This window comes from Dendrobates tinctorius, unplaced genomic scaffold (genome assembly GCF_039654945.1).
Source record: "Dendrobates tinctorius isolate UK_male_01 unplaced genomic scaffold, ASM3965494v1 ptg000075l, whole genome shotgun sequence".
NCBI classification, from domain to species: domain Eukaryota; kingdom Metazoa; phylum Chordata; class Amphibia; order Anura; family Dendrobatidae; genus Dendrobates; species Dendrobates tinctorius.
Genome location: NW_027361743.1, coordinates 11,460,329 through 11,486,681, shown reverse-complemented (window position 1 = coordinate 11,486,681; position 26,353 = coordinate 11,460,329). Strand labels below are relative to the sequence as shown.

The 26,353-nt window shown below is 46.3% G+C and overlaps 1 protein-coding gene across 1 annotated transcript in view; it reads right to left on the bottom strand.

Annotated features, from left to right (window-relative positions):
• Positions 1-342: 342 nt before the first annotated feature.
• The window catches only part of VSTM5 (V-set and transmembrane domain containing 5), a 57,816-nt gene continuing 31,805 nt past the window's right edge, over positions 343-26,353 (bottom strand). Inside the window, exons 2-4 of the mRNA XM_073582991.1 lie at positions 5,102-5,428; positions 4,869-5,006; positions 343-921 (exon numbers count right to left, since the gene is read on the bottom strand). Of these exons, the coding sequence (XP_073439092.1) occupies positions 887-921; positions 4,869-5,006; positions 5,102-5,428 (500 nt within the window). The 3' untranslated portion in view covers positions 343-886. The remainder of the gene's footprint in view (positions 922-4,868; positions 5,007-5,101; positions 5,429-26,353) is intronic.

Genomic DNA, 26,353 nt, shown 5'->3' with positions numbered 1-26,353 from the left:
TTACTTGGGGCTAAAAATCATTTTTGTAATTGGGTTTCATTAGAAATTTTGCACCGTTTGCCTTCTATAGCCTACATCCATTTCTGGCTACAGAATGAGTTAACTAAGTATCTATCAGTGAGCTCTTTCTGGCAAAGAGTTTTTAACTCTTTTATCTGTTGGGGGGTTTTTTTAAGCTCAACTCAGCTGATTCATGAATATGAAGCCTGTAAAAGCTAAACGGTGCTAAATCTTTAATGAACAAGAATTGCAAAACTGATTTTTAGACAAAAATACATTTAAATAGAAAAAAATTGAACAGCCCTCTCTATGATTATGTCGAGCAGCAGAGAACGCTTGAAGTGTGATTCACAGTGACATTTATAAAACGTACAATATATTTCCACACAGTGCGTTACAAGCGCTGACGACTCGATAGCATCGGTTCCAGGTAGTCACAAATTACACGTAGACTGTAAACAATAGGCTCCATACAGTGCACCATAAGACGGCATAAATGTACACGGAGACCCGCCGTCACCATGGAGAGCTCAAGTTATAGCGGCTCGCCGGAGAGTCGGCCTCCTCTGTGGAGCGAAGGAATCTCCACTGACCGGTTGTATCACTGATAAGGCTCCGGAGACAATGGAGAGCACCGGTCGCTCATTCTGTGCTTTCTCTTGCAGACTCCAGTCCATCAGATGGGAATGTTTGTTTTTTCCGATTGCTAATGACAATACTGCAGACCCCTCTCAGTAGTGCTGCATCCGGTGGGTAGGAATTCGTTACCATAGCAACATATCGGACAAAACTCAACTCCTCCCCACCCGCACCCCCGATCACTGGTAAGCATGACATTTCACTGGACAGTAGTCTCTGTGGCGGCTTGAGGTAGGTGATCCACAGCTCAGTCTGAAATGATACGTAGCTCGATCTGTTCTGCTGCAAGTGACGAGAGTGAAGAAAGTCATTATAGGCTATTAAAGGGTTTACTCCGATCTTTACAAATACCAAGATATGCTATATCACCTGTAGGACCCCCCACCCATCCTGGCCCCAGGCTCTAATTTAGTGCAGTATCCCCTTCTAGGTGTTCCATGCGCAGACACCCCTGTACAGGGAGCTCAGGTCGACACCATTTATTTATTCTCTGAATTGGTGGGGGTCCGGAAGTTCAGTTCCCTACTGATCATAAAATGGGGTATTCCATTCCATGTTACTGACATATATATATACACTGCTCAAAAAAATAAAGGGAACACTTAAGCAACAGAATATAACTCCAAGTAAATCATACTTCAGTGAAATCAAACTGTCCACTTAGGAAGCAACACTGATTGACAATCAATTTCACCTGCTGTTGTGTAAATGGAATAGACAACAGATGGAAATTATTGGCAATTATCAAGACACCCTCAATAAAGGAGTTTTTCTGCAGGTGGGACCACAGACCACATCTCAGTACCAATGCTTCCTGGCTGATGTTTTGGTCACTTTTGAATGTTGGTTGTGCTTTCACACTCATGGTAGCATGAGACGGACTCTACAACCCACACAAGTGGCTCAGGTAGTGCAGCTCATCCAGGATGGCACATCAATGCGAGCTGTGGCAAGAAGGTTTGCTGTGTCTGTCAGCGTAGTGTCCAGAGGCTGGAGGCACTACCAGGAGAAAGGCCAGTACACCAGGAGATGTGTGAGCACAACCCCCATCTGTGGACGTTGGGCACTCAGACCATCCTCATGGAGTCGGTTTCTAACAGTTTGTGCAGACACATGCACATTTGTGGCCTGCTAGAGGTCATTTTGCAGGGCTCTGGCAGTGCTCCTCCTGTTCCTCCTTGCACAAAGGCTGAGGTAGAGGTCCTGCTGCTGGGTTGTTGCCCTCCTACGACCCCCTCCACATCTCCTGGTGTACTGGCCTGTCTCCTGGTAGCGCCTCCAGCCTCTGGACACTACGCTGACAGACACAGCATACCTTGCTGCCACAGCTCGCATTGATGTGCCTTCCTGGATGAGCTGCACTACCTGAGCCACTTGTGTGGGTTGTAGAGTCCGTCTCATGCTACCACGAGTGTGAAAGCACAACCAACATTCAAAAGTGACCAAAACATCAGGCAGAAAGCATTGGTACTGAGATGTGGTCTGTCGTCCCCACTTGCAGAACCACTCCTTTATTGAGGGTGTCTTGATAATTGCCAATAGTTTCCATCTGTTGTCTTTTCCATTTACACAACAGCAGGTGAAATTGATTGTCAATCAGTGTTGCTTCCTAAGGCCTCTTTCACACTTCCGTTTTTGACAATCAGTCAAGATCCGCCGATTTTTTTAAAAAAAACGGATCCGCCATTTTTCTTTGCGGATCCGTTTTTTTCCCCATTGACTTTCATTATTGGAGGATCTTGACGGATTGCCGTCCGTTGCATCCGTTTTTGTGCGGATCCGCCAAAATGTTGCTGTCCGTCAACATTCTCAAAGATTTCCAAACGGAGCTTGCAACGTTTTTTTGGCCGGCGGATCCTCCAGACACTGATTTAACCCGAAATTCTGTCTGGGTGCCGGACAAAAAAAAAATCTCTCTCTCTCTCTCTCTCTCTCCCTCTCTCTCTCTCCCTCTCTCTCTCTCCCTCTCCCTCTCTCTCTCTCTCTCTCTCCTTTTCCAGGCTGCGATTCCTTTAACATTCTTCATTTGGCGAATCCGTCAAAAAAAACGGACGGGTGGCATCCGTTGTCCTCAGTACTGAAACGGATCCGCCATCCGTCCTTTTGGTGGATTTTAACTGACACAAAAAACTGAAGTGTGAAAGAGGCCTCAGTGGACAGTTTGATTTCACTGAAGTTTGATTTACTTGGAGTTATATTCTGTTGTTTGTGTTCCCTTTATTTTTTTGAGCAGTGTATTTTGTGTACATATATATAATATTATATATACACACACTATATTTGTTGCCTTTAGATGCCAATCACAGCATAGCTCTCATTTTTGAATGGCAGAATATAAATTTAAAGATGCTCTATGATTGGTTGCTATGGGCAACAATGACAATTTTTCTTTCACAAAGGCTATGTTCAGACAAATGTATTTTCATTCAATGCGTTGTCCAGACGCACAACAGCCTGCACACAGACAGCACAGTGAGTCATTGTACACACGGACTTCTTAGCGGCAAGCACTAGCCGTGTCCATTTTATGCGCGATGCATATTTATATGCACACGAACCCAGTCACGTCCACAATTTTCAGATGTGACTGGTCCAAGAACGGCGACGTTTGTCTGGACATAGTCAAAATTTCATACAGTTCACAACGTGAACCTCAAAACTTATCAAAACTGCCTAAAAGAAGAACCCTCTTTGTTGCCCAGCGCCAACTAATCAGAGCTAAGCTTTCATTTTTTAAACAGCTCTGCTAAGATGCAAGCTGCACTGGGATTGGTTGCTATGGGCTACAAAGATGGTTTTACTCTAGACAGCTTTGAGAAATTTTCCCTGTTCTTTATTGTATGAATGAGGTAGATTTATGAAGTGGCGACATAACATGCGTGAAGATGGGAGACGGGATTGGATATGATATGTGAACTAATAAATTGGAACGCTTTTCACTTTGGCAGCCCTGAGGGGCACTATGGGATGTCAATGGCGTCTGATGCGGGAAACCTCCCAGAAATGCTTGTTTCTGGAGATTTTGGAGGATAGCTGACAGTCGAGAAATTTGCCAACTGCTCCAGGCCTCAGGGAGGTCTGACTCCTGAACACCAATCTGGAGACCAACATGTGGAAACTGCAGAATAGATACTGTCTTTAAAAAAAATTTGTCACCAGGAGGCCAGTCATTGCTCTTACTCTATTCCCGCCGATCCTTTGAGTACTTAGGGATGTTGTTTTTTTTAAATGCTCCATACAGCTCCAGAGTTATGGGCCTTTTTATGTAGTGCTAATTTTTACAAAGGGGCTTGGCTCAAAGGATCCTCTGGGGCGTGTCTTTAGGCGCTTTGCATAATTACTGAGTCACGCCCTCTTCTTAAAGACGCTACAAATCAGCACTAAATAAAAAGGCCCATATGTCTGGAACCGTATGGCTGATTTAAAAAAAAATCCTTAAAAACTGGAAATTAACGGGTGCCATTAACTGCCATTCAACAGGTACAATATCCCCAATTTAACTCTTTCCTAAAAGCACCTAATAGATGATTTTATTTAAAGGGATTGTCCACTATCTGGATAAGCTCTTTTTAAATGAAGTAGTCCACCTTTGTAAAATTAAGAAAAAACAAAAAAAAACTGACCTACCAGCAATGTTGACACCGTGATTTTCGTGGCACTGTTATGGTACGTGAGCCCTGAAAAAGTGAGAGTTCGTAGGAGTCCAATAGCGGACGCTTTCTGACTGCAGGGCTCACGTGGCCCTTGGATGAATTTTGGAGAAGCAGAAGTGATTGAGCGCAGCAACTCGATAATGGCTGCTGATTGCAGGGCGCACGCAGCATAATTTCGCCGATGCAGGATTTGGATATGTTTTTTTTTTTTTTTTTTTTTAATATATATATTTTACAAGTGATTTGACTTAATTTAAAAAGGGGTATTGGATAAGCCCTTTATAGCAGTCTGTCTTTAAAAAGTCCTCACCCCTCCACTGATCAACTGATATGAATGGCTCGTTATCTAGGCGGTTGCACCTAAGGTGGTGGTTGTCCCTGGTAGTGAAGATGTTTCATGCATCTGAAGGAGATCTGCAGTGATCTGCAACACCGGACACGGTCACAAGCAATGTACGGCGCTGCGGCTGGTGACTTGGTGATAACTCCACTTCCTCTTCCTGCATCCACTATCCTTAGTGCTTCTTTGCCCATGCCAACACAACAACTAATGTACGGATTTGGGAGCATAGTTACCTCTCCGATGCTGCTTTCTCCTCTGGGCGATGTTAATACATTTGTTGCAGACCCACATGAGGCAGACTAACACGGCCGACCCGGCAGCTAGAAAGGCAATAAACACAGCCACGAAGTAGAACTCTTCATAGCGGATTTCTGAAACGAGAAACGGTCATGAAGAAAACGGCGGAAACTAACAAAAAAAAAACCCGAGATAAGAAAACGCCAAGAGAGGAGGAGAGAATTTCTACCATGAACATTGAGGATAATTGTGCTCTGCTTGGTACTTCCAAAGTCATCACTCACTGTGATCATATAGAAACCAGTGTCTCTCACTCCCACATTCTGAAGCTGTATGGAGCCGTTGTCAAACTTGTGAACCCGACCGGCATAGCTGGCGGAAACATTAACGTAAGAGTTCACCTTCCACTCAATGATACACTGCGCCTTCCAGCTCGACATATATTGCCATTGTATCCACGGGGTCCCGTTAGTTGCGTAGTCAACAGTAAGGAGGACATTTTGGGTCACTGTTGCGTTTATGATGGGCTCCGGGACCAGCAGGACGATTCCTTTACCTACAAAAAGAATAGGAAAATTTCCATGAACTTTTCTTGTGCTGCACCAGTTCTCTGGAATACACTACCTAAAACAATCTGATTAATTCCCAGTTTCCACAGTTTTAAGTGTGACCAAAAGACATTTCATTTTAGGCAGGCTGCTCGCTTTACTTATGTATTTTACTTGCATATATAGCGCTATTAATTTCCACAGGCAATTAAAGACATCATCACTGTCCCCATTGGGGCTCACAATCTAAATCTCCTTTCGATATGTCTTTGGAGTGTGGGAGGAAACCAGAGAAGCTGTAGGAAACCCATGTAAACTTATTCCACATTACTTCCTATAGGACGAGGTTGGCAGGGCTCTTGATTGGTGCGCTGGACTGCCGACGTGGCCACTGGATCAGGGTCTTGCAAATTGTTTTTGCTCAACTGTATATAATCTATCTAAAGAATACTTAATACATGTATAATCGTAGTGGAACGCTCACCGATCATTCAAATGGGGGTATGGCAGGGGTGGATATATAGCCGATTCATTGGGACCCGGAGGTGGACAAGGGCACTTGCAGGGCAGTTAATAAGGAGGGCAATTGGGTCAGTCGTTCAGAGTCCGAGATTGCGAGGGGCCCATGGCCAGATTGCCCTCAAAGGCATCTTGCCTTTAGTAGAAAATGGCAGCAGAGATGCAGGAATCCATCCTCCGCTTCCTGCCTGGTACTTTCTCTGTGACACGTGCGCGGCTTGACAATGTCAGCATGCAGCGCGTACCCGTGTACCCGTGTCATTTAGAATTTTCCTGGTGAAGGAGAGAGAAGCGATACCGCTGGGGAACGTACAGAGAGGCGAGTTCTCCAGCCTCCAATTCATTATAAAACCCTGTAACATTTTCTCCCAACCCCTAATTCATTAGGAAGCGATCAGGGACCTATAATGAATGGGGGTTGATACAGGAAAGGGACTAAGGCTATGTTCACACATTCTGGATTTGCAGCAGAAAATTCTACTGCATATCCTCCTAGTGTGCTGGCAGGAAAAACTCTGCATAAAATACCGTAATCATTTTTCCCATGCTTTTTACATGTGTTTTTGTTAAGGTTTTTACCCCACCCATTACTTTGGGTGAAATCTGCTACAAAAAATGCTGCAAGAATTGACAAAAAGGCAACATGTGCATGAGAATTCAGAAATCTCATTTTGTTTTCTCATACTGTAAAATGATACGTATTTGCTGCAAGAAAATGCAATGTGTGCACATAGCCTTGAAATGAGTTGGGGGAGAGTCACAGAGACTGATTATATTTATTGGGCAGTGGAGATTACAGTTAATGGGGGGCACAGCGCTGGCTTATTAGTTTATATTTTGAATGGTTTGTGACTAATAGCATAATACTGGTGGGGTACATATTTGTATTCTGGGGTGCAGAATGGGGGAGAAAAATGTATGTATGCAATATATGAGACCTTGTTATTTTCAGGGCTGCAGCGATCAGTGCAGCAAGAAGAATCATGACTAGAGACAGGAGATGGCAGTTGGTGCTTTTGAAATTCTATGGAAAAGGCAGGAAGGAGGAGTGAGGAGCTAGAGGCAGAATGCCTTCCTCCTCCCCTCTACGTACACTGCGTGCTGAATTATTAGGCAAGTTGTATTTGAGAGGATTCGTTTTATTATTGAACAACTATGTTCTCAATCAACCCAAAAGACTCATAAATATCAAAGCTTAATATTTTTGGAAGTTGGAGTGGTTTTTTTTTTAGATTTGGCTATCTTAGGAGGATATCTGTTTTTTTCAGGTAACTATTACTGTGCAGAATTATTAGGCAATTTAATAAAAACCAAATATATACCCATCTCACTTGTTTATTTTCACCAGGTAAACCAATATAACAACACAAAATTTAGAAATAAACATTTCCGACATTCAAAAAAAAAAAAAAAATCAGTGACCAACATAGCCACCTTTCTTTACGATGACACTCAAAAGCCTTCCATTTATAGATTGTCAGTTGCTTGATCTGTTTACGATCAACATTGCGTGCCGCAGCCACCACAGCCTCCCTGGCACTGTTCTGAGAGGTGTACTGTTTTCCCTCCCTGTAGATCTCACATTTTATGAGGGACCACAGGTTCTTTATGGGGTTCAGATCAGGTGAACAAGGGGGCCATGTCATTATTTTTTCTTCTTTTAGACCTTTACTGGCCAGCCACGCTGTGGAGTATTTGGATGCATGTGATGGCGCATTGTCTTGCAAGAAAATCATGTTTTTTTGGAGCGATACCGGCTTCTTCCTGTACCACTGCTTGAAGAAGGTGTCTTCCAGAAACTGGCAGTAGGTTTGGGAGTTGAGCTTCACTCCATCCTCAATCCGAAAAGGTCCCACAAGTTCATCTTTGATGATACCAGCCCATACCAGTACCCCACCTCCACCTTGCTGGCGTCTGAGTCAGAGTGGAGCTCTCTGCCCTTTACTGATCCAGCCTCGGGCCCATCCATCTGGCCCATCAAGAGTCGCTCTCATTTCATCAGTCCATAAAACCTTAGAAAAATCTGTCTTAAGATATTTCTTGGCCCAGGCTTGACTTTTATCTTATGTTTCTTGTTGAAAGGTGGTCGTTTTTCAGCTTTCCTTACCTTGGCCATGTCCCTGAGTATGGCACACCTTGTGCTTTTTGATACGCCAGTAACGTTGCATGTTATGAATGAGAAACCGTAGGAGGCAAAAACAAAAATACAAGCTAAGTCCAGAAAACAAGAGAAGTTGGCAACTATCAGATTGCAGAACCCTGAACCTATCAACACAACTAGCAGTAGCCGTGGGGGGTTCCTACGATGCCCTAGACCCCTCGATCACAGCAGGAGAATTAAATAGGCCTAAAGAAAGAAAGGGGAAATCTAAACTGCCCCAGAGCAGACCCCAAAGCAATAGGCAGCCCCCAACATATAATGACGGTGAAGCAAGATGAAAACACTAACACAGACAGAAAGATAGACTGAGCAAAGGCGGGGCCCAAAACTACCCAGATAGGAAAGGACAGGAAGGCTGCTGTCTGCAATCTGCCAAAACCCTATCAAAGACATAAGCCAACAAGCTGATATGAAAAAGGCCCTGAAGCAGCTAGGCTTCAAAAACTAAATCAGCACTCAGGTATTTTCAGAAGACAGAGCTAAAGGAATTCAGCACACCCCAGCAGGGAATGGCAGAAATCCAGAAAAACAAAGCAAAAACAAAGTCAAAGCACAAATGCAAAAGGCCGAGCAGCACACTTATCTTTAGAGGAGCAGGAATTCAGACTGGTCTCCAAGGATCCCACAGAGAAATCACCCGCAGGGCAGAAGGGCGTCGGCAGCCTTATATCCAGTCAGTAACTCCACTCAGCCAGTCATCATCATCAGCCTCAGGTGTTTGATAATCAGGCTCACTACCTTTCTTTACCAGAAGAGGGAGTTCCTCGGGCCTCAGTAATGAAGGGGAAAATGAACTCACAACAGTTGCAGCTCTGAAATATGGCAAAACTGGTGGCAAATGGCATCTCGGCCGCTTGACGCTTGATTTTCCTCAATTAATGGGCAGTTATTTTGCGCCTTTTTTTATCAACACGCTTCTTGCGACCCTGTTGGATATTTTCCATGAAACGCTTGATTGTTCGGTGATCACGCTTCAAAAGTTTGGCAATTTCAAGACTGCTGCATCCCTCTGCAAGACATCTCGCAATTTTTGACTTTTCAGAGTCCGTCAAATCTCTCTTCTGACCCATTTTGCCAAAGAAAAGGAAGTTGCCTAATAATTGAGCACACCTTATATAGGGTGTTGATGTCATTAGACCACACCCTCCTCATTACAGAGATGCAAATCACCTGATTTACATAAGTGGCAGTTGGCTTTCAAGCCTATACAGCTTGCAGTAGGACAACATGTGTTAAAAGGATGATATGATCAAAATACTCATTTGCCTAATAATTCTGCACACAGTGTAGAATCGGAATCACTGATTGGATGGATCAAGGAAATGCTGTAGATATAGTATATCTTGACTTCAGCAAAGCATTTGACAAAGTATCTCATACAATCCTTATTGAAAAAATGGCTAAGGATGGAATGGACAAGGCAACTGTTAGGTGGATTCATAACTGCCTTAGTGATCGGACCCAAAGAGTGGTCGTAAATGGCTGCACATCCAGTTGGAAGAATATGTCAAGTGGGGTACCACAGGGCTTTGTCCTGGGCCCTGTTTTGTTCAACATCTTTATCAACGATTTAGATGAAGGAATTGAGGGTAAACTGATTAAATTTGCTGATTACACAAAGCTAGGAGGGATAGCCAATACTAGAGAAGAGAGAGAGAGGATTCAAAAAGATATAAATAAACTGGAGAAGTGGGCAGCAACTAACAGAATGGTTTTTAACAGGGAAAAAGGCAAAGTACTACATCTGGGCAATAAAAAATGAAAGAAGCATATACAGAATGGGAGGAATAGGGCTAAGCAACAGCACATGTGAAAAAGACTTGGGTATACTAATAGATCACAGACTGAATATGAGTCAACAGTGTGATGCAGCAGCAAAAAAAGCAAATGCAATTCTAGGATGTATTAACAGAAGCATACAGTCTAGATCACGTGAAGTCATTATTTCCCTCTACTCCTCTTTGGTCAGACCTCATCTGGAATATTGTGTCCAGTTTTGGGCACCACATTTTAAAAAAGACATCAACAAACTGGAGCAAGTTCAGAATGGTGACCGGTCTGCAAACCCTGTCTTATGAGGAAAGGTTGCAGGATTTGAGAATGTTTAGTTTGCAAAAGAGAAGACTGAGAGGAGACTTAATAGCTGTCTACAAATATCTAAAGGGCTGTCACATTGTAGAAGAATCAACTTTATTCTCATTTGCACAAGGAAAGACTAGAAGCAATGGGATGAAACTGAATGGGAGGAGACACAGATTAGATATTAGAAAAAACTTTTTGACAGTTAGAGTGATCAATGAGTGGAACAGGCTGCCACGAGAAGTGGTGAGTTCTCCTTCAATGGAAGTCTTCAAACAGAGGCTGGACAGACATCTGACTGGGATGATTTAGCGAATCCTGCTTTGAGCAGGGGGTTGGACCAGATGGCCCAGGAGGTCCCTTCCAACTGTACGATTCTATGATAAGCATCTCCTATTTCAGTAATATAACAACAATCTGTCTTCACTGCATACTGATTGCACCTACAAATTGAGGATTTTGATAACAAATGATGAGTCGTGGAGGAGAAAGAAGCCGATTTCTCTGATAAGATATAATTTACAAAGTTTCTTATTTTCATTTGTACCATTGATTTATGAAATAAAGATTAAAACGACGGTTACACTTTAATATCAAGCAGAATGCATTATGCAGTCAGTCTGACATGGATTTTTTTTAAAGTAAGTACACCAGCCTCATCGGGTCTATGTGATCTATTTACCAGTTTGTATTGTGAAATCTGGTGTTTTCAGCCTGATATCATGACCAAAGAACAGAATTTCATTGACTAACCGGTATATGGTTATGATAGTTATAGGTTAATGGCTGATCTATAGATAATGGGGTTATTGAACACATCGTAGTTTAGCACAGGTTGTCGCTGTACGACCCTGTCTGACGTGTTTCTTTGTTTAGTCTGCAGACACTCAGGGTAACGCTCTGCACTTTGATCATGAAGTCATAAACCACATTCACTAGTAATGTTCTATAGATGTGATGCAATATCTATACTATAGATAACAATGCGAGGTAAGCCTATCCGCTCTGCGGGAATTATGACCCTTGTGAGGTGCAGCTATAGATTCTCACATGTTTCATCATAAAACAGCAATTCTGCAGCATTTAGTCTTTGATCTCTACATTGTGACATCCCTCTATTATTTCTCCTGGAAATGCATAACTATATTGACCCCTGCGTTTTAACATTCCCATATGCAATGGGGGATGGCCCTATACTCTTATTACTCCCCATATGCACTACTGCATCGTATACAATCTGACTATGTGGATAAAGGGAATAATAACACTCTCTCACATTGGCCCGTAAATTTGTTTCAATCCAAATAAAATCCGTCCCAAATCGAATTTGTCCTGAAAAGGCTCTCCAGACCCCCAAAGCTTAATGAACAGGTCTGTGAAGGGGTTAAAAAAAATAATACAATTCTTTTTGTAAAAGTTTGTTCGTTTGTTTGAAAAATGTTAAAACACAATAAAAAGTATTGATAACAAAAAATAAAATATTATAGTCACCTGTCCCAGACCTGCCCCTCACCTTTTCCTGCCACTGTTGCTCTCTGCCCGGTTCCTCTCTCGATTCACCATGATGTGCATCATGTTCCACCTTATCCCATTGGGGGGCCAGGAATGTCACTGATGTGCACCACTGGGACCCCCATCGATGCAGTGATCTGGGCCCTGGAACCCTACTGATGGAGTTCTGCATTTCCGAGTTACAGTCATTGTCTATGGGACTGCCGAGTACAGCGCCTATTTCACTGAATGGATCGGGGACCGAGCAATGTCCATTTAGGACAGAGCTGCAAAGCCCCGTGATTGGGGTTCCAGAGCTCCAAACTCAGGCTCTATGGGGGTCCCAGTGTTCAAACCCCCAGGGATAAGCAATTTATATCCTATGGATAGGATTAACTTTTTTTCCCCAAGAATCCTAGAATGTTAGAGTTGAAAGTGACCTCCGGGGTCGTCGTGTCCAACCCTCTGCTCAATGCAGGATTCACTAAACCATCTCAGACAGATGTCTGTCCAGCTCTAACCCTGACTGTTGTGGAGTCCGAACCAATAGGCTGAAATTAATTCTGCTCAATAATAATATTAACATATTATAGTTATTTTATATTAATAATTGTATCACTTAATATTGAGCAGAATTAGGTATGATGATACCCCCTATATACCATCTGAGCCCACACACAGCCCGCTATATAATAATAATAATACATTTTATTTCTATAGCGCCGACATATTCCGCAGCACTTTACATTTCATATACAGTATGAGCTTTCATATTGCCCTCTATATATAGTATGAGTCCACACACTACCACCAATATACAGTGAGTCCCCACACAGCCCCTATATACAGTATGAGCTCTCATATAGCTCTCATATATCTTCTCTCCAAATCACACCTCACTACTTGTGCACTTGACCCTATCCCATTCCACCTCCTCGTCAACATCACCACCACTCTTATCCCATCCCTAGCCCACCTCTTCAACCCATCACTAACTTCTGGTACCTTGCCTTCTGCTTTCAAACATGCCACAATCATGCCTATCCTTAAAAAGTCAGCCCTCGATCCAACAGCCATGTCCAGCTATCGCCCAATATCGCTGCTCCCATTCGCTTCTAAACTCCTGGAGCAGCACTGTAGGTAACAGCAGGGACGCAGGACGCAGTGACGAGACGCGAGACTGGGTTGAACTTTGACTAAAGAAACTTTTATAAATTTGAGCAGCTAGGGCTATGCTAAGCAACCAAAACAATAACAGATATTGTCCTCACAGGGACTATGCACAAACAAGCACTCTAAATGAGAACACAACTAATCCGGCAACAGCCGGTTGCTATAGGGCCGCGATATGACCGACTACGGGTCCTTATTTTCTAAAGTGTCACTTATCCGTCCTGACGTTCCTCAGCATCTCTGATGAGACTGCGTTGGCGTCGCAGCCGCTGGGCCCAGCTGCTGAAGATCTATCGTAGTCTTCAGGCGCCCCAGCGCCCAGGAGGAGTTGGGGCACAACAGGCCCAGAAGGAGTCCTTTGATGAGGTGACCCCCTGTAGATACAGCGGGGTTCGCCTTGTGAGCGTGTCGTCTTTCTCGGGTCGTATCTCGTACACAGGTCCTTCAGGGTTTATATGACGTAGGACCCGATAGGGGCTCTCTTCCCAGCGTGACTCTAATTTGTTTTGGGGGCGTTGGTCAAGAACGAGTACTCGGTCTCCGCTTTGGAGGTTGGGAGGTGTAGATACATTCTTTCCTGGGTGTTCTAAGTCTTGGAGTTTAGTATGTACGATTCGTTGAAGAGTTTGCAGCCAGTGCCTGTGATTTCGGACCCATGATGATACCCCGGTCCAGGGCTGAGGTTCCTCTGGGTCCAACTCTACCTCCGTAATCCCTTTGCCTTCTCGTCCGAATAACAGGGAGCAGGGGGTATAGCCGGTAACCCGATGTACTCGGTTGTTATAAACCCATACTAATTCAGGGACATATTCGGGCCAACAGGCCTTCTTGTCATTCTACAAAGTACGCAACATTTGAATTAATGTCCGATTAAATTGTTCGCAGGCCCGTTTCCCTGCGGGTGGTATGGGCGTGGTCCGGGATTTATCAATACCGTAGAGATGGTGTAGTTCCTCCATAATCTTTCCCAAAAAAACATGCTCCTTGATCGGAATGTATCCGTTGAGGGCAGCCGTAAACTTGTATAAAGTTTCTACAAATTGCAGAGGCGGCCGACTCCGCGGTCTGGTCTCGAGTGGGAGTGACTACCGCCAACTTGGATTTTTCATCCATTTGCCCCAGCGGGAGCCCCCTTCAGCAGGTCATGCAGGGCTCGAGCTCGACATGCAAAATTCTTTACGAAACGACGGTAGTATTCGGCCAACCCCAGGAAGGCCCGCATGTCTTTTATCGTCTTGGCTGTAGGCCATCCCTGAATGACAGCAACCTTTTCTCGGGACGGCCTTACGCCCTCTGCCGAGACGACATGGCCCAGACATTCGATCTGGGTGCAAAATAAATGGCATTTTTGGGGTTTTACCTTCAACCCGTACTTTTGCAGCTGGCCGAGTACCTGCCCCAACCGCTTCAGATGGTCCTCAAACGTGGCAGCATAGATGATAATGTCGTCTAGGTATATCAACGTGGCCTCAAAATTGAGATCTCCCAGACACCGCTCCATCAACCGCTGAAAGTTTCCCGGGGCGTTGGCCAGTCCGAACGGCATTCAATTGAACTCAAATAGTCCCATAGAAAGTTTGAACGCCGTCTTAGCCCTGTCTTCTTCTGACATGGGCACCTGCCAGTACCCACTGGCCAGGTCCAAAGTTGAAAAATACGTTGCCTTCCACAAGGCAGACAAGGATTCTTCTATTCGGGGTAGTGGATACGAGTCTTTGATGGTGCAAGCATTCAGCTTTCGATAGTCCATGCAGAATCGTAAGGTACCATCCTTTTTGCGGACCAACACAATGGGAGCCGCCCAGTGGCTTTGGCTTTCTTGAATAACTCCCTTTCGCAACATTTGAGCCAGCAAAGTTTTCACCTCTTGGTAAGGTTGTGGAGGTATCTGTCAAAATCATTCTCGGATGGGGCCTCTCCTGCTGTGGGAATTCAATGGGTGATGGCGGTGGTACATCCAAAATCTTCCTCATGACTAGCAAATACCTTGTCGTACTGTCCGAGCAGTGTTTTTATCTGGGAAAGCTGAGCTGAAGTTAGTCCGGAGAGCTCGGCCCGCATTTGTTCCAGGATGTTTCGGCCCTTCTCCTGAGTCGAGATTTTGGTAGCCTGTAGAGTCCGGATAGTTACTTCCCAAGGGTCCTCGGATTGCACTCTCAATTGGATGGCAGGGGCCGGCAGCACTTCTTCCAAAGGCCTTACTAGCTTGGCCAGGTTGGTCCGGGCTTTCAGGACCATGTCTTGGTCTTCAAGGTTGACGCAGCGCACCAGGACGGTCCCTTTTTGCACTGTGGTCAGGGAGCAGGCCACCAGTGTTATGATTGTGTCACCGTAGGAGGCAAAAACAGAAATGCTAGCTAAGTCCAGAAAACCAGAGAAGTTGGCAGCTATCAGATTGCAGACCCCTGAACCTATCAACACAACTAGCAGTAGCCGTGGGGGGTTCCTACGATGCCCTAGACCCCTCGATCACAGCAGGAGAATTAAATAGGCCTAAAGAAAGAAAGGGGAAATCTAAACTGCCCCAGAGCAGACCCCAAAGCAATAGGCAGCCCCCAACATATAATGACGGTGAAGCAAGATGAAAATACTAACACAGACAGAAAGATAACTGAGCAAAGACAGGGCCCAAGCTAACTAGATAGAAAAGGACAGGAAGGTTGCAGTCTGCAATCCGTGAAAAACCCTATGAAAATAAGAGCCAACAGACTGACAGTGAAAAAGGCCCTGAAGACGCTAGGCTTCAAAAAAGCTATGTCAGTACTCAGGAATGTTCTGAAGACAGAGCTACAGGCAAAAGGAGATTCAGCTCACCCCAGCAGGGAATGGCAGAATACAGAAAAGCAAGGAAAACAAAAAACAAAACAAAAATGCTAACAGGCAAAACAAAAAACTTCGCTGTAGAGGAGCAGGAATCAGACTGGTGTCCTAGAAGTCCACAGAGAAATCACCCGCAGGGCAGAAGGGCGTCGGCAGCCTTATATCCAGTCCGTGACTCCACTCAGCCAGTCATCCTCATTAGGCTCAGGTGCCTGATAATCAGGCTCATTACCTTCCTTTACCAGAATAGGGAGTTCACCAGACCTCAGTGACGAAGGGGAAAATGAACTCACAACACACCAGTATGCCAGGAGGCAAGCGCTCCGAGTAGCATGGCTCCACCTGCATCTCTACGCCCTCCAAGGGTATCGAGGCTCGAATTCGCAGGGCCATCACCGTCTGCCCAGGAGGCAGTACAAGCAGGGGAGCCGCTGGCGCAATGACTTTGCCCAGAGCCTCGCCCTCCCGGCAGTCCTGATGTACTCGCGCTTCCCGCACCAACTGCTGGAATACATGTCCTTGGGCCGTGCGGGAACCCCACTGCTTCAGGATCTTGTGAGTGGGATCACTGAGGAGCTGATTGCCGAACTCCCGTAGTATGTTCATGCCCGGAATGACTGGATGCTGCTTATCGATTTCCCCTTGAGTCAGTACCACTCCTCTGCGACCGAGGGATTAACCGCACAGCATCACCTATACCCACACCTCCCCGGCAACAGGGACCGGTAGTTGATTGGCGGCTACTAGTCTGATCATGGGTCCCCACTGGGTTCTCGCTGCCTCGGGGAAATTTTGCCCAGCCCAGCCCTCTACTTCTGCCCATACCACCGGACATTTTGCGACCAAATCTTTGGGACTTCCACCACCCCTAATCGTGGTTTCTGGCTCCTAGCGGCGTCCCCCCCAGCCCGGAGCCCTCTAGTTTAATGGCCTCCGAGGTGGATATCTCCCACGCCACGGACACTCGGGCGAAGTGGCCCGGTTCCCCGCACTCATAGCACCGGTTCGGCGCAGACCAATCGCCCCGGGTGGAGCGGGACCCCCAGGGATCGGGATTAAATCTAGGCCGTCCAGTCCCGGACTCAGTTCTTCTCTTCACTTCGGCCAACTCGCCCTTGATGTTCTTCAATTCTTGTTTCATCTCCTCCACCCATTGAGGCTCCTCAACTGCGTTCATGGAAGCCTCCACACTCCGAACCTTTCCCACGGGGACCGCCATCCCCTGCTCTTGCTCTCGAGCGCGTGCTTGACTTCCCACCTCTAAAAAGTCTATATGGGGATTCAATCTGACCTGCTCCCGTAATGCCTGCTTTATTAACGGGTCCCGCAGTCCAGTCACCAACAGGTCACGTAGGGTAATGTCAATAGGTCCTACACCTACACCGTCCTTTCTTTCGATGGCCGTATGCAACTCTTGGAGGACATTCATATACTGGGTGATGGTCTCCCCCTCTCCCTGCATCCGACTGAACAACGGGGTCCTTAACTCTCCCACATTGGTTGGGTCCCCATGGGTCTGTTCTAAAAGCTGTAAAACTTTATCAAAGGTGTTGCAGTGTCCCGAGGGCCTCAACATTACTGAATTCCGAGCCTCCCCGTCTAAAGCCATAAGAGCTACTTCGGCTTCTAGGTCGGGAGTTATCGGATGCATCCGAAAGAGCCCCCGCATCCATTCTGTCCAACTCCATAGCATGGTATTAGAGCCGGAAAACCTAGGCAGGTTGCTCAGCATAGCCCCCCACGAAATGCTGGAGCAGGGGCCCTCGCTGTCTGTCGAGTTCACGGCCCTGCCCTGGTCTGGGGCGTCGTTGTCCGCGCTCAGAGTGACAAAATGCGAGACTGAGTTGAACTTTGACTAAAGAAACTTTTATAAATTTGAGCCGCTAGGGCTATGCTAAGCAACCAAACCAAAACAATAACAGATATTGTCCTCGCAGGGACTATGCACAAACAAGCACTCTAAATGAGAACACGACTAATCCGGCAACAGCCGGTTGCTATAGGGCCACGATATGGCCGACTACGGGTCCTTATATTCTAAAGTGTCACATCCGTCCTGACGTCCCTCGGCGTCTCTGATGTGACTGCGTTGGCATCGCAGCCGCTGGACCCAGCTGCTGAAGATTTATCGTAGTCTTCGGGCGCCCCAGTGCCCAGGAGGAGTTGGGGCACAACAGGCCCAGAAGGAGTCCTTTGATGAAGTGACCCCCTGTTGACACAGCGGGGTTCGGCTTGTGAGCGAGTTTAATGAAACTCCAGTTTCCAAGCAGGGTTGTGTCGCAGTTCCCAGGAGTGGCGGTTGGCAGGCCACGTGCCCGGCCTAGGCCTAGGCGAAGAGTTCCCCTGTAGGCAGGGAGTAGGCCCCAACTGCCGACTGCGGCGGGGTGACGTCCACTGTGACCGATAATGAAGAGGCCGCAGTCGCGAACTGAGGCGGGGCAGCAGCAGGCAGGCCGCAGCCGCGTGCTGGAGTGAAGTGGCAATGGCAGCGAGGGGCGGCGGACCAGCCGCAACAGGCTGAAGCACAGCGGTAACGGCTGCGGAAGACCGTGGGCAGGGAGCGACCACGGATTGGAGTAAAGCGCAAGTCTCTTTGGTAGGTTCATTGCTGAAAGTCTTCCCTCTGCCGCTGGTCTCTTCTCAGGTCACCGTCTGTCACTCTGGTTCTCCCAAAGTCCCGCAGTCTCTTGCTTCGTTTCTGCCGTTCAGCCACCTGACTCCCCTGCGCGCTCCCTGTCCCTTTTATACTCGCTCCTCCCCTTGCCATCCTGTCACTCTCAGCAGCCCACTCTCCTCCTTCGTTCCCCGGGTACTGTTCCCTTAGGAACCTAGATGGCGGTCCCCTTGGTTCCGGCCCGGACAGGGGGCCCTCCTCCCTACAGCACGTCCACGCTGAACTTTCCTCCAACCTCTCATCTAACTTGCTCTTTGACAATCTACAATCTGGCTTCCGCCCCCATCATTCCACTGAGACAGCCCTGACCAAAATTACCAGCAACCTACATACAGCCAAAGCTAACGGACAATACTCTATACTCCTCCTTCTAGACCTGTGTGGGGAAGGTGACTTGACGGACAGACGTGACTGGTAGCAGGAGGGGATGGTTTGTGCACTAGAGGCGGAGATTGACAGGATAGAAGGCTGACAGCTGGGAAAGGTGGATAGGAGAGTGCAGTACCTAGAAATGACCACAAGATGGCAGGGGGGAGTAGCTTAGGTCTTAACATCTGCTTACGGCTTGAGAAACGCTTAGTCGTGGGGGGCGGGGAGATAGGAACCCAGGAGGGGAATTCCCGGTGAGAGAGGGGATAAATAGAACAGGGTAGGGTTCCAGGCAGGCTAGTCTTGGGAGGAGCTCGGTAGAAGACGATGAAGAGAGAAGAGCTCGACCAGGGGACGGACAGCAAAGAGACAGTCAGGGGGGTGGCCCTGACCCGACGGACCGCAAGACAGATGAGGCCCCGGGGGTACCGATTGGACGACGACCTCGGGCAGGTGAAGCACTGGCGGTAGATTGATCTAGGACAGCTCCAGCGAAAGATCCGCAAGGGACGTTACTTCGACTGGAGCAAAGGTGCAGGTACCCGGGCCTGGAGACAGAGAACTGTAAAGAGGCTGTGGTGCGTGGTTGTGGTCGTCAGGAGGACGACGAATAAATCCGGAACTGTTACTATTGAAATCTGTCTCCGCCTCGTCCTTGCATCGCCTGGTGTCTGTGTCATCCGGACAGGGTAAGCAGTGGTCCACCCCCCAATCCCGGCCCCTACCACACCTGTCCTCTGCTTTCGACACAGTTGACCACTGCCTCCTACTACAGATCCTCTCCTCCTTTGGCATCAAAGACCTCACCCTATCCTGGATCTCATCATACCTTTCCAACCGCACATTCAGCGTCTCCCACTCCCACACTACCTCCTCATCCCAACCTCTCTCTGTTGGAGTCCCCCAAGGCTCTGTTCTAGGACCCCTACTCTTCTCAATCTACACACTTGGCCTGGGGCAACTCATAAAGTCCCACGGATTCCAGTACCACCTTTATGCCGATGTTACTCAGATCTACCTCTCTGGCCCAGACATCACCTCTCTGCTCTCCAGAATCCCAGAGTGTCAATCAGCCATATCCTCCTTCTTCTCCTCTTGCTTCCTCAAACTCAATGTGGACAAATCTGAACTGATCATCTTTCCCCCATCTCACAGATCTTCCTTACCCGACCTTTCTATAACAATTGACAACATCACGCTTTTCCCCGTACCAGAGGCCCGCTGCCTCGGAGTAACTTGCCCTGTCCTTCAAACCGCACATCCAAGCTCTCTTCACCTCCTGCCACCTCCAGCTCAAAAATATTTCCATAATCCGTCCCTTCCTCAACCCTCAATCTACTAAACTACTTGTGCATGCCCTCATCATCTCCCGCCTCCACTATTGCAACATCCTTTTCTGTGGCCTCCCTGCTAACACCCTTGCACCTCTCCAGTCCATCCTCATCTCTGCCGCCCGACTAATTCATCTCTCTCCTCGCTACTCCTCTGCTTCTCCCCTCTGCAAATCTCTTCACTGGTTTCCACTCCCTCAGCGTATCCAATTCAAATTACTAATACTGACCTACAAGGCCATCTACAACCTGTCTCCTCCATACATCTCTGAAATAATCTCCCGATACCTTCCCTCACGTAATCTCCGGTCCTCCCAAGACCTCCTTCTCTCCTCCACACTTATTCGCTCCTCACCCAACCGCCTCCAACACTTCTCCCGAATAGCCCCCATCCTATGGAATTCTTTGCCCCAACACGTCCGACTATCAACCACACTCGGATCCTTCAGACGGAACCTGAAAACCCATCTCTTCAAGAAAGCTAACAGTCTGCAATGATCCCCGCTGCCTCCTCACCACTACTGAAGCTACCGCCTCACCATCACTGGAGCTGCTGCAACCCCCCAACCTACTGTCTCCTTCCCCACCATCCTGTAGCATGTAAGCCCGAAAGGGCAAGGTCATCTCCCATCTGTATCAGTCTGTGATTTTTAGCTTGTTTACTGTAAGTGATATCTGTAATTTGTATGTAACCCCTTCTCTTGTACAGCACCATGGAACCAATGGTGCTTTATAAATAAATGATAAGAATAATAATATAGCCCCTATATAAAGTATGAGCTCTCATATAGCCCCCTATATACAGTATGAGCCCCAACATAGCTATAGCCCCTCTATATACAGTATGAGCCCCCCACATAGCCCCTCTATATACAGTATGAGCTCCCACACAGTCCTCCTATATACAGTGTAAGCCCTCACACAGGCCCCCGTTATATATTAGGCCCCCAATATACAGTATGAGCCCACGTACAGCCCCCCTATGCAAGTATAAGCACATACACAGTCCTCTTATATACAGTATAAGCCCTCACATAGCTCCTCTTTATACAGTATGAGTCCTCAATAGCCCCCTATGTACAGTATGAGACCACCTATATACTATATAAGCCCTCACACAGTTTCTCTATATACAGTATGAACCCTCCCGTACCCCTATATACAGTAAAAGCCCTCACATAGTTCCTCTTTATACAGTACTAGATGGTGGCCCGATTCTAGCTCATCGGGTATTCTACAATATGGCCAGCGGGAGACCGACATTCAAAAGATGGTCCAGTCCGATCCACCATGATTGGTGATCTCACAGCGGGGGGCTTGGTCGCTGCTGCATGTCACACTGAGGCTAAGTACCCAGTAAATTTCCGCAGCATTTCCGCAACTCCCGCCACCCAGGTCTGCTATAAATTTCATGAGAAATAACACTATTTTTGTCCATTATATGACTTGTATCCTGCATTTTTCACCAGTTTCACCTCTGCAGGCTCTATGTCTAATTTTCAGTTGTCTCTGAGCTAGTGGGTGGAGAATAACTGTTATGATGTATGTCTCCAATACGCAGCACACAGAGAAATGAGTGACTCCTGCTCTGCTATCTTTATCTACCAGGAGCTTCAGAAGCAGCAGCATGGGGAACATTATACAGCAGTACTGAGCAGTGTAGCTGTTATCCAGCACTGATGCAAGCAGCAGTATGGAGGACATTATACAGCAGTACTGAGTAGTGTAGCTGTAAATCCAGCACTGGTGCAAGCAGCAGTATGGAGGACATTATACAGCAGTACTGAGCAGAGAAACTGTAAATCCAGCACTGGTGCGAGCAGCAGTATGGAGGACATTATAAAGCAGCACTGAGCAGTGTAGCTGCCTTCTAGAAAGATGATATAAACACTTACTAGACAGAAGCAACACTATCTACAAATGATGAAATCAGGAGGCGAAGGAGAATAAGTGGCTCATAAATGGAGACATAAGCATGCTCTTTCTTCTCAATCCCAATGATAGGTGACGTACTTGTTACCAGGACATGGAGGTCGCCTATCACAACGTAATATAGCTGAAGTATATATGAAATGAATAAAGTGGTGAAATCAATTATTTTGGACATTGTTTTATTCATGAATCCACAGTCAGTAATTGATGTAGTAAACTGCAGACGCTTCCTGACAGGAAATAATGGGAATGCATTATTGAGTGGAGATAGTCCGATACGGCTAAGTGCATGGCGGAAAGTTCTGAGCCTACGAGAGGGAAAGTGAACGGTTCTGCAGAGTCTGGGAAAGACCTTGCCAGGAAAATAATAATAAGTCTGTGACCTTGTTTTCAGGCAGGATGCTGAAAACTATCATTTATTTCTTAAATGGGTGGGCTGCTCTGGGCAGTGCTTATGTATGAGAGGGGGTTCCTTGACAATAGGCAGTTTACAAATTTCCCTCCATTTTAAGCTGTGATCTATGAGGAAACCTGACAGGAAATGTTCATTCCTTAGGGGAAACTGATCACTACACAGTGCCCCTTCATATCAGTGATGTGTCTGGGGAAGACAGGTCAGGTCCTTATGAAACTTTCTATAACTATTCTTCACTTTGGCCGAGAGAAGACGATCCTGCTTGGACTTAAAAATGTCCATTAGGGCAGTCTCACACGTCAGTGTCTCCGGTACGTGTAGTGACAGTTTTCTCACATACCGGAGACACTGACACAGGTAGACACATTCTAATGAATGTGTCTATGCAGATGTCAGCGTGTTTTCACGGACCGTGTGTCCGTATGCAAAACACGCTGACATGTCCGTTTTTGTGCGACAGGATGGATCACACGGACCCATACAAGTCAATGGGTGCGTGTAAACACGTACCGCACACGGATCACGTCCGCGTGTGATCCGTGTGCGTCAAAAGCTTTGTGAGTCATACGTATTCACACGGACAGCACACGGACAGCACACGGACACTACACGGACTTGCGCTTAGAACTTCTAGGCAGGGTTCTCTCCTAACCCACGTCCTCTGTTCCCTTTACTCCTACGTTCCGTAATAGTCTCTCCTTCTTATGGAAGATCAGGTTTCAGTTCAATGTCTTTCTTTCCTTTCCCTTGCCAGCAGACCCAGGTCACTGAGATCTACCAAAAACTACATCTCAATCCAGAGTCTATATTTATTCATGTGATATGAAGTGTGACCTTCGTGCATAAGGTCTTTTGGGCTAATGTTTGCTAAGATTTTCAAGGAGTCTGTGGGAATTTTTGCCTCCTTATCCAGAGAAGCACTTGTGAGGTCAGACCCTGATGTAGGAGGAAAGGCCAGGCTCACAATTTCTGCTCTAGCTACTGGATGGGGCTGAGGTCGGGGCTCTGTGCGGTCATGTTTTTCCACCAAACTTACCCCATCCATGCCTTTATAGACCTTATGCATTGGGCACAGTCATGGGGAACAGAAAAGGACCTTCCCAAAACTGTTCCCACAAAGCCGGAAGCTACAATTTTCAAAAATTTCTTGTGCTGAAGCATTAAGCTTTCCCTTCATTGAAACTAAGAGACCAACTCACGAAAAACAAGTCCAATCATTATTCCTCCTCCACCAAAAACTACAGCGGGCATAATGTGATCAGGCGGGTAACGTTCTCCTGGCTTTCACCAAACAGAGACTCATCCATCAGATGCCAGAAAAGTTAGATCTGTCACTGCAAAGACCATGTTTTTCACTGCTCCAGAGTCCAGTGGTGCAGCCTGACACCACTCTGTCCAACGCTTGACATTGTGCTTAGTGATGTAAGGCTGCATGCTGTAATGTATAATAATTAGATCTGTCTCTTTAAGCAAGCCAGACTTATGGGACTTGGAGGGTGGAGACAAGAGGGATGAGAAGGGAAGTTTCAGTTTCACTTCTGGTAGCATGGGAATGCAAGTGTTATGCTGTGTGCTGGAGGACGAAGAATAAAACATATCTAAAGTTTAATACATTGAATTCGTCATAACGTGTGGACATTACAACTGGCAACGAGGATGGGATATAATCACCTACTGCTGTGAGTATGGACTCTATTTTACCGCTTCACATGCCAGCACCACTGAGAGACTCTATCATGGCTGACTACTTGCACACATTCCCACAGTTTGATATGACTGATGTCATTAATCTCTCCCATAACTGGAGAAAATGGCTAAACAGATTTGAGAATTTCCTAGAAGCCATGGACATAAAGGAGGAGAAAAGAAAGAGAGCTTTGCTCCTGCATTGTGCAGGCACAGAAGTCTATGACATATACAGTACGTTACCTGCAGCAGAAACAGACACATACAGCAACTGCACTAAAGCTCTCACTGGCTACTTCAACCCCAAACAGAACATCAGATATGAAAGATATAAATTCAGGATTGCCAAGCAGTTTCCAGAAGAGTCCATAGACACTTACAGTGGGGAAAAAAAGTATTTAGTCAGTCAGCAATAGTGCAAGTTCCACCACTTAAAAAGATGAGAGGCGTCTGTAATTTACATCATAGGTAGACCTCAACTATGGGAGACAAACTGAGAAAAAAAAATCCAGAAAATCACATTGTCTGTTTTTTTTTCATTTTCATTACAAAGATCGGGAGTAGAGTTGAGCGATACCATCCGATACTTCAAAGTATCGTATCGGATGGTATCGGCCGATCTTTAAAAAAAGTATCGGTATCGCCAATTCCGATACCGGAAGTCCCATTCAAGTCTATGGGACTTCCGGTATCGGAATAAGAAAAACCCTTTCCTGCCCTTGTACAGCCTCTCTGGGGTCTGTACGGGCCTTTCGGGGGGCTGTGCCGGCCTGCCAGGGGGTCTGTGCAGGCTCCGGTGGTCTGTGCCGGCCTGCCAGTGGTCTGTGCAGGCTCCGGGGGGCTGTGCCGGCCTGCCGGGGGGCTGTGCCGGCCTGCCGGGGGGCTGTGCAGGCTCCGGGGGGCTGTGCCTGCCTGCCGGTGGACTGTGCAGGCTTCGGGGGGCTGTGCCGGCCTGCCGGGGGGCTGTGCCGGCCTGCCGGTGGTCTGTGCAGGCTCCGGGGGTCTGTGCAGGCATCGTCCGATGGGACTACAAGTCCCATCGGGCGATGCCTGCTACCATGACAGTGATTGACACATTAGCCAATGATGGGACAGTAGTAGTCCCATCATCCGGCTAATGTGTTAAATGTAAAAAAAAAAAAAAAAAAAAAAAAAAAAAATTACATGCTACATACATACAACATGCATACTACATACATGCTACATTCATACTACATACTACATACATGCTACATTCATACTACATGCAACATACATACTACATATATACTACATGCATGCTACATACATACTGCATACTACATGCTACATACATACTACATATATACTACATGCATGCTACATACATACTACATGCTACATACATACCACATACATACTACATATATACTACATGCATGCTACATACTACATATATACTACATGCATGCTACATACATACTACATGCTACATACATACTACATACATACTACATATATACTACATACATGCTACATACATACTACATGCATGCTACATACATACTACATGCTACATACATACCACATACATGCTACATATATACTACATGCATGCTACATACATACTACATATATACTACATGCATGCTACATACATACTGCATGCTACATGCATGCTACATACATACTACATACATACTACATGCTACATACATACCACATATATACTACATACATACAATACATTCATACAATACATACATAGACATACAGTACATATAACATAGAGTAACATACTTACCAATACTTGTCACATTGTTCCCCGAAGCCATTGTCGTCTACGGAATAAATATTAACATAACAAACCACAAAAATACTCACCCACGATCCGAAGCAGTCCACGAGTGTGTCCCACGACGATCTTGGGTAGAGAACTGCAGCATCAGATGATGCTGCCGTTCTCTACGGGCTGCAGGAATCCAATGACGGAAGGTAGGTATCCTTCCGCACTGTATTCCTCCGCCACTTAAAAAAAAAAAAAAAGTCCCTAGTCTCACTTTATGCCATTGCTGTGTGGGAATTTCCCACACAGCAATGGCATAAAGTGAGACTAGGGACTTTTTTTTTTTAAGTGGCGGAGGAATACAGTGCGGAAGGATACCTACCTTCCGTCATTGGATTCCTGCAGCCCGTAGAGAACGGCAGCATCATCTGATGCTGCAGTTCTTTACCCAAGATCGTCGTGGGACACACTCGTGGACTGCTTCGGATCGTGGGTGAGTATTTTTGTGGTTTGTTATGTTAATATTTATTCCGGAAAGA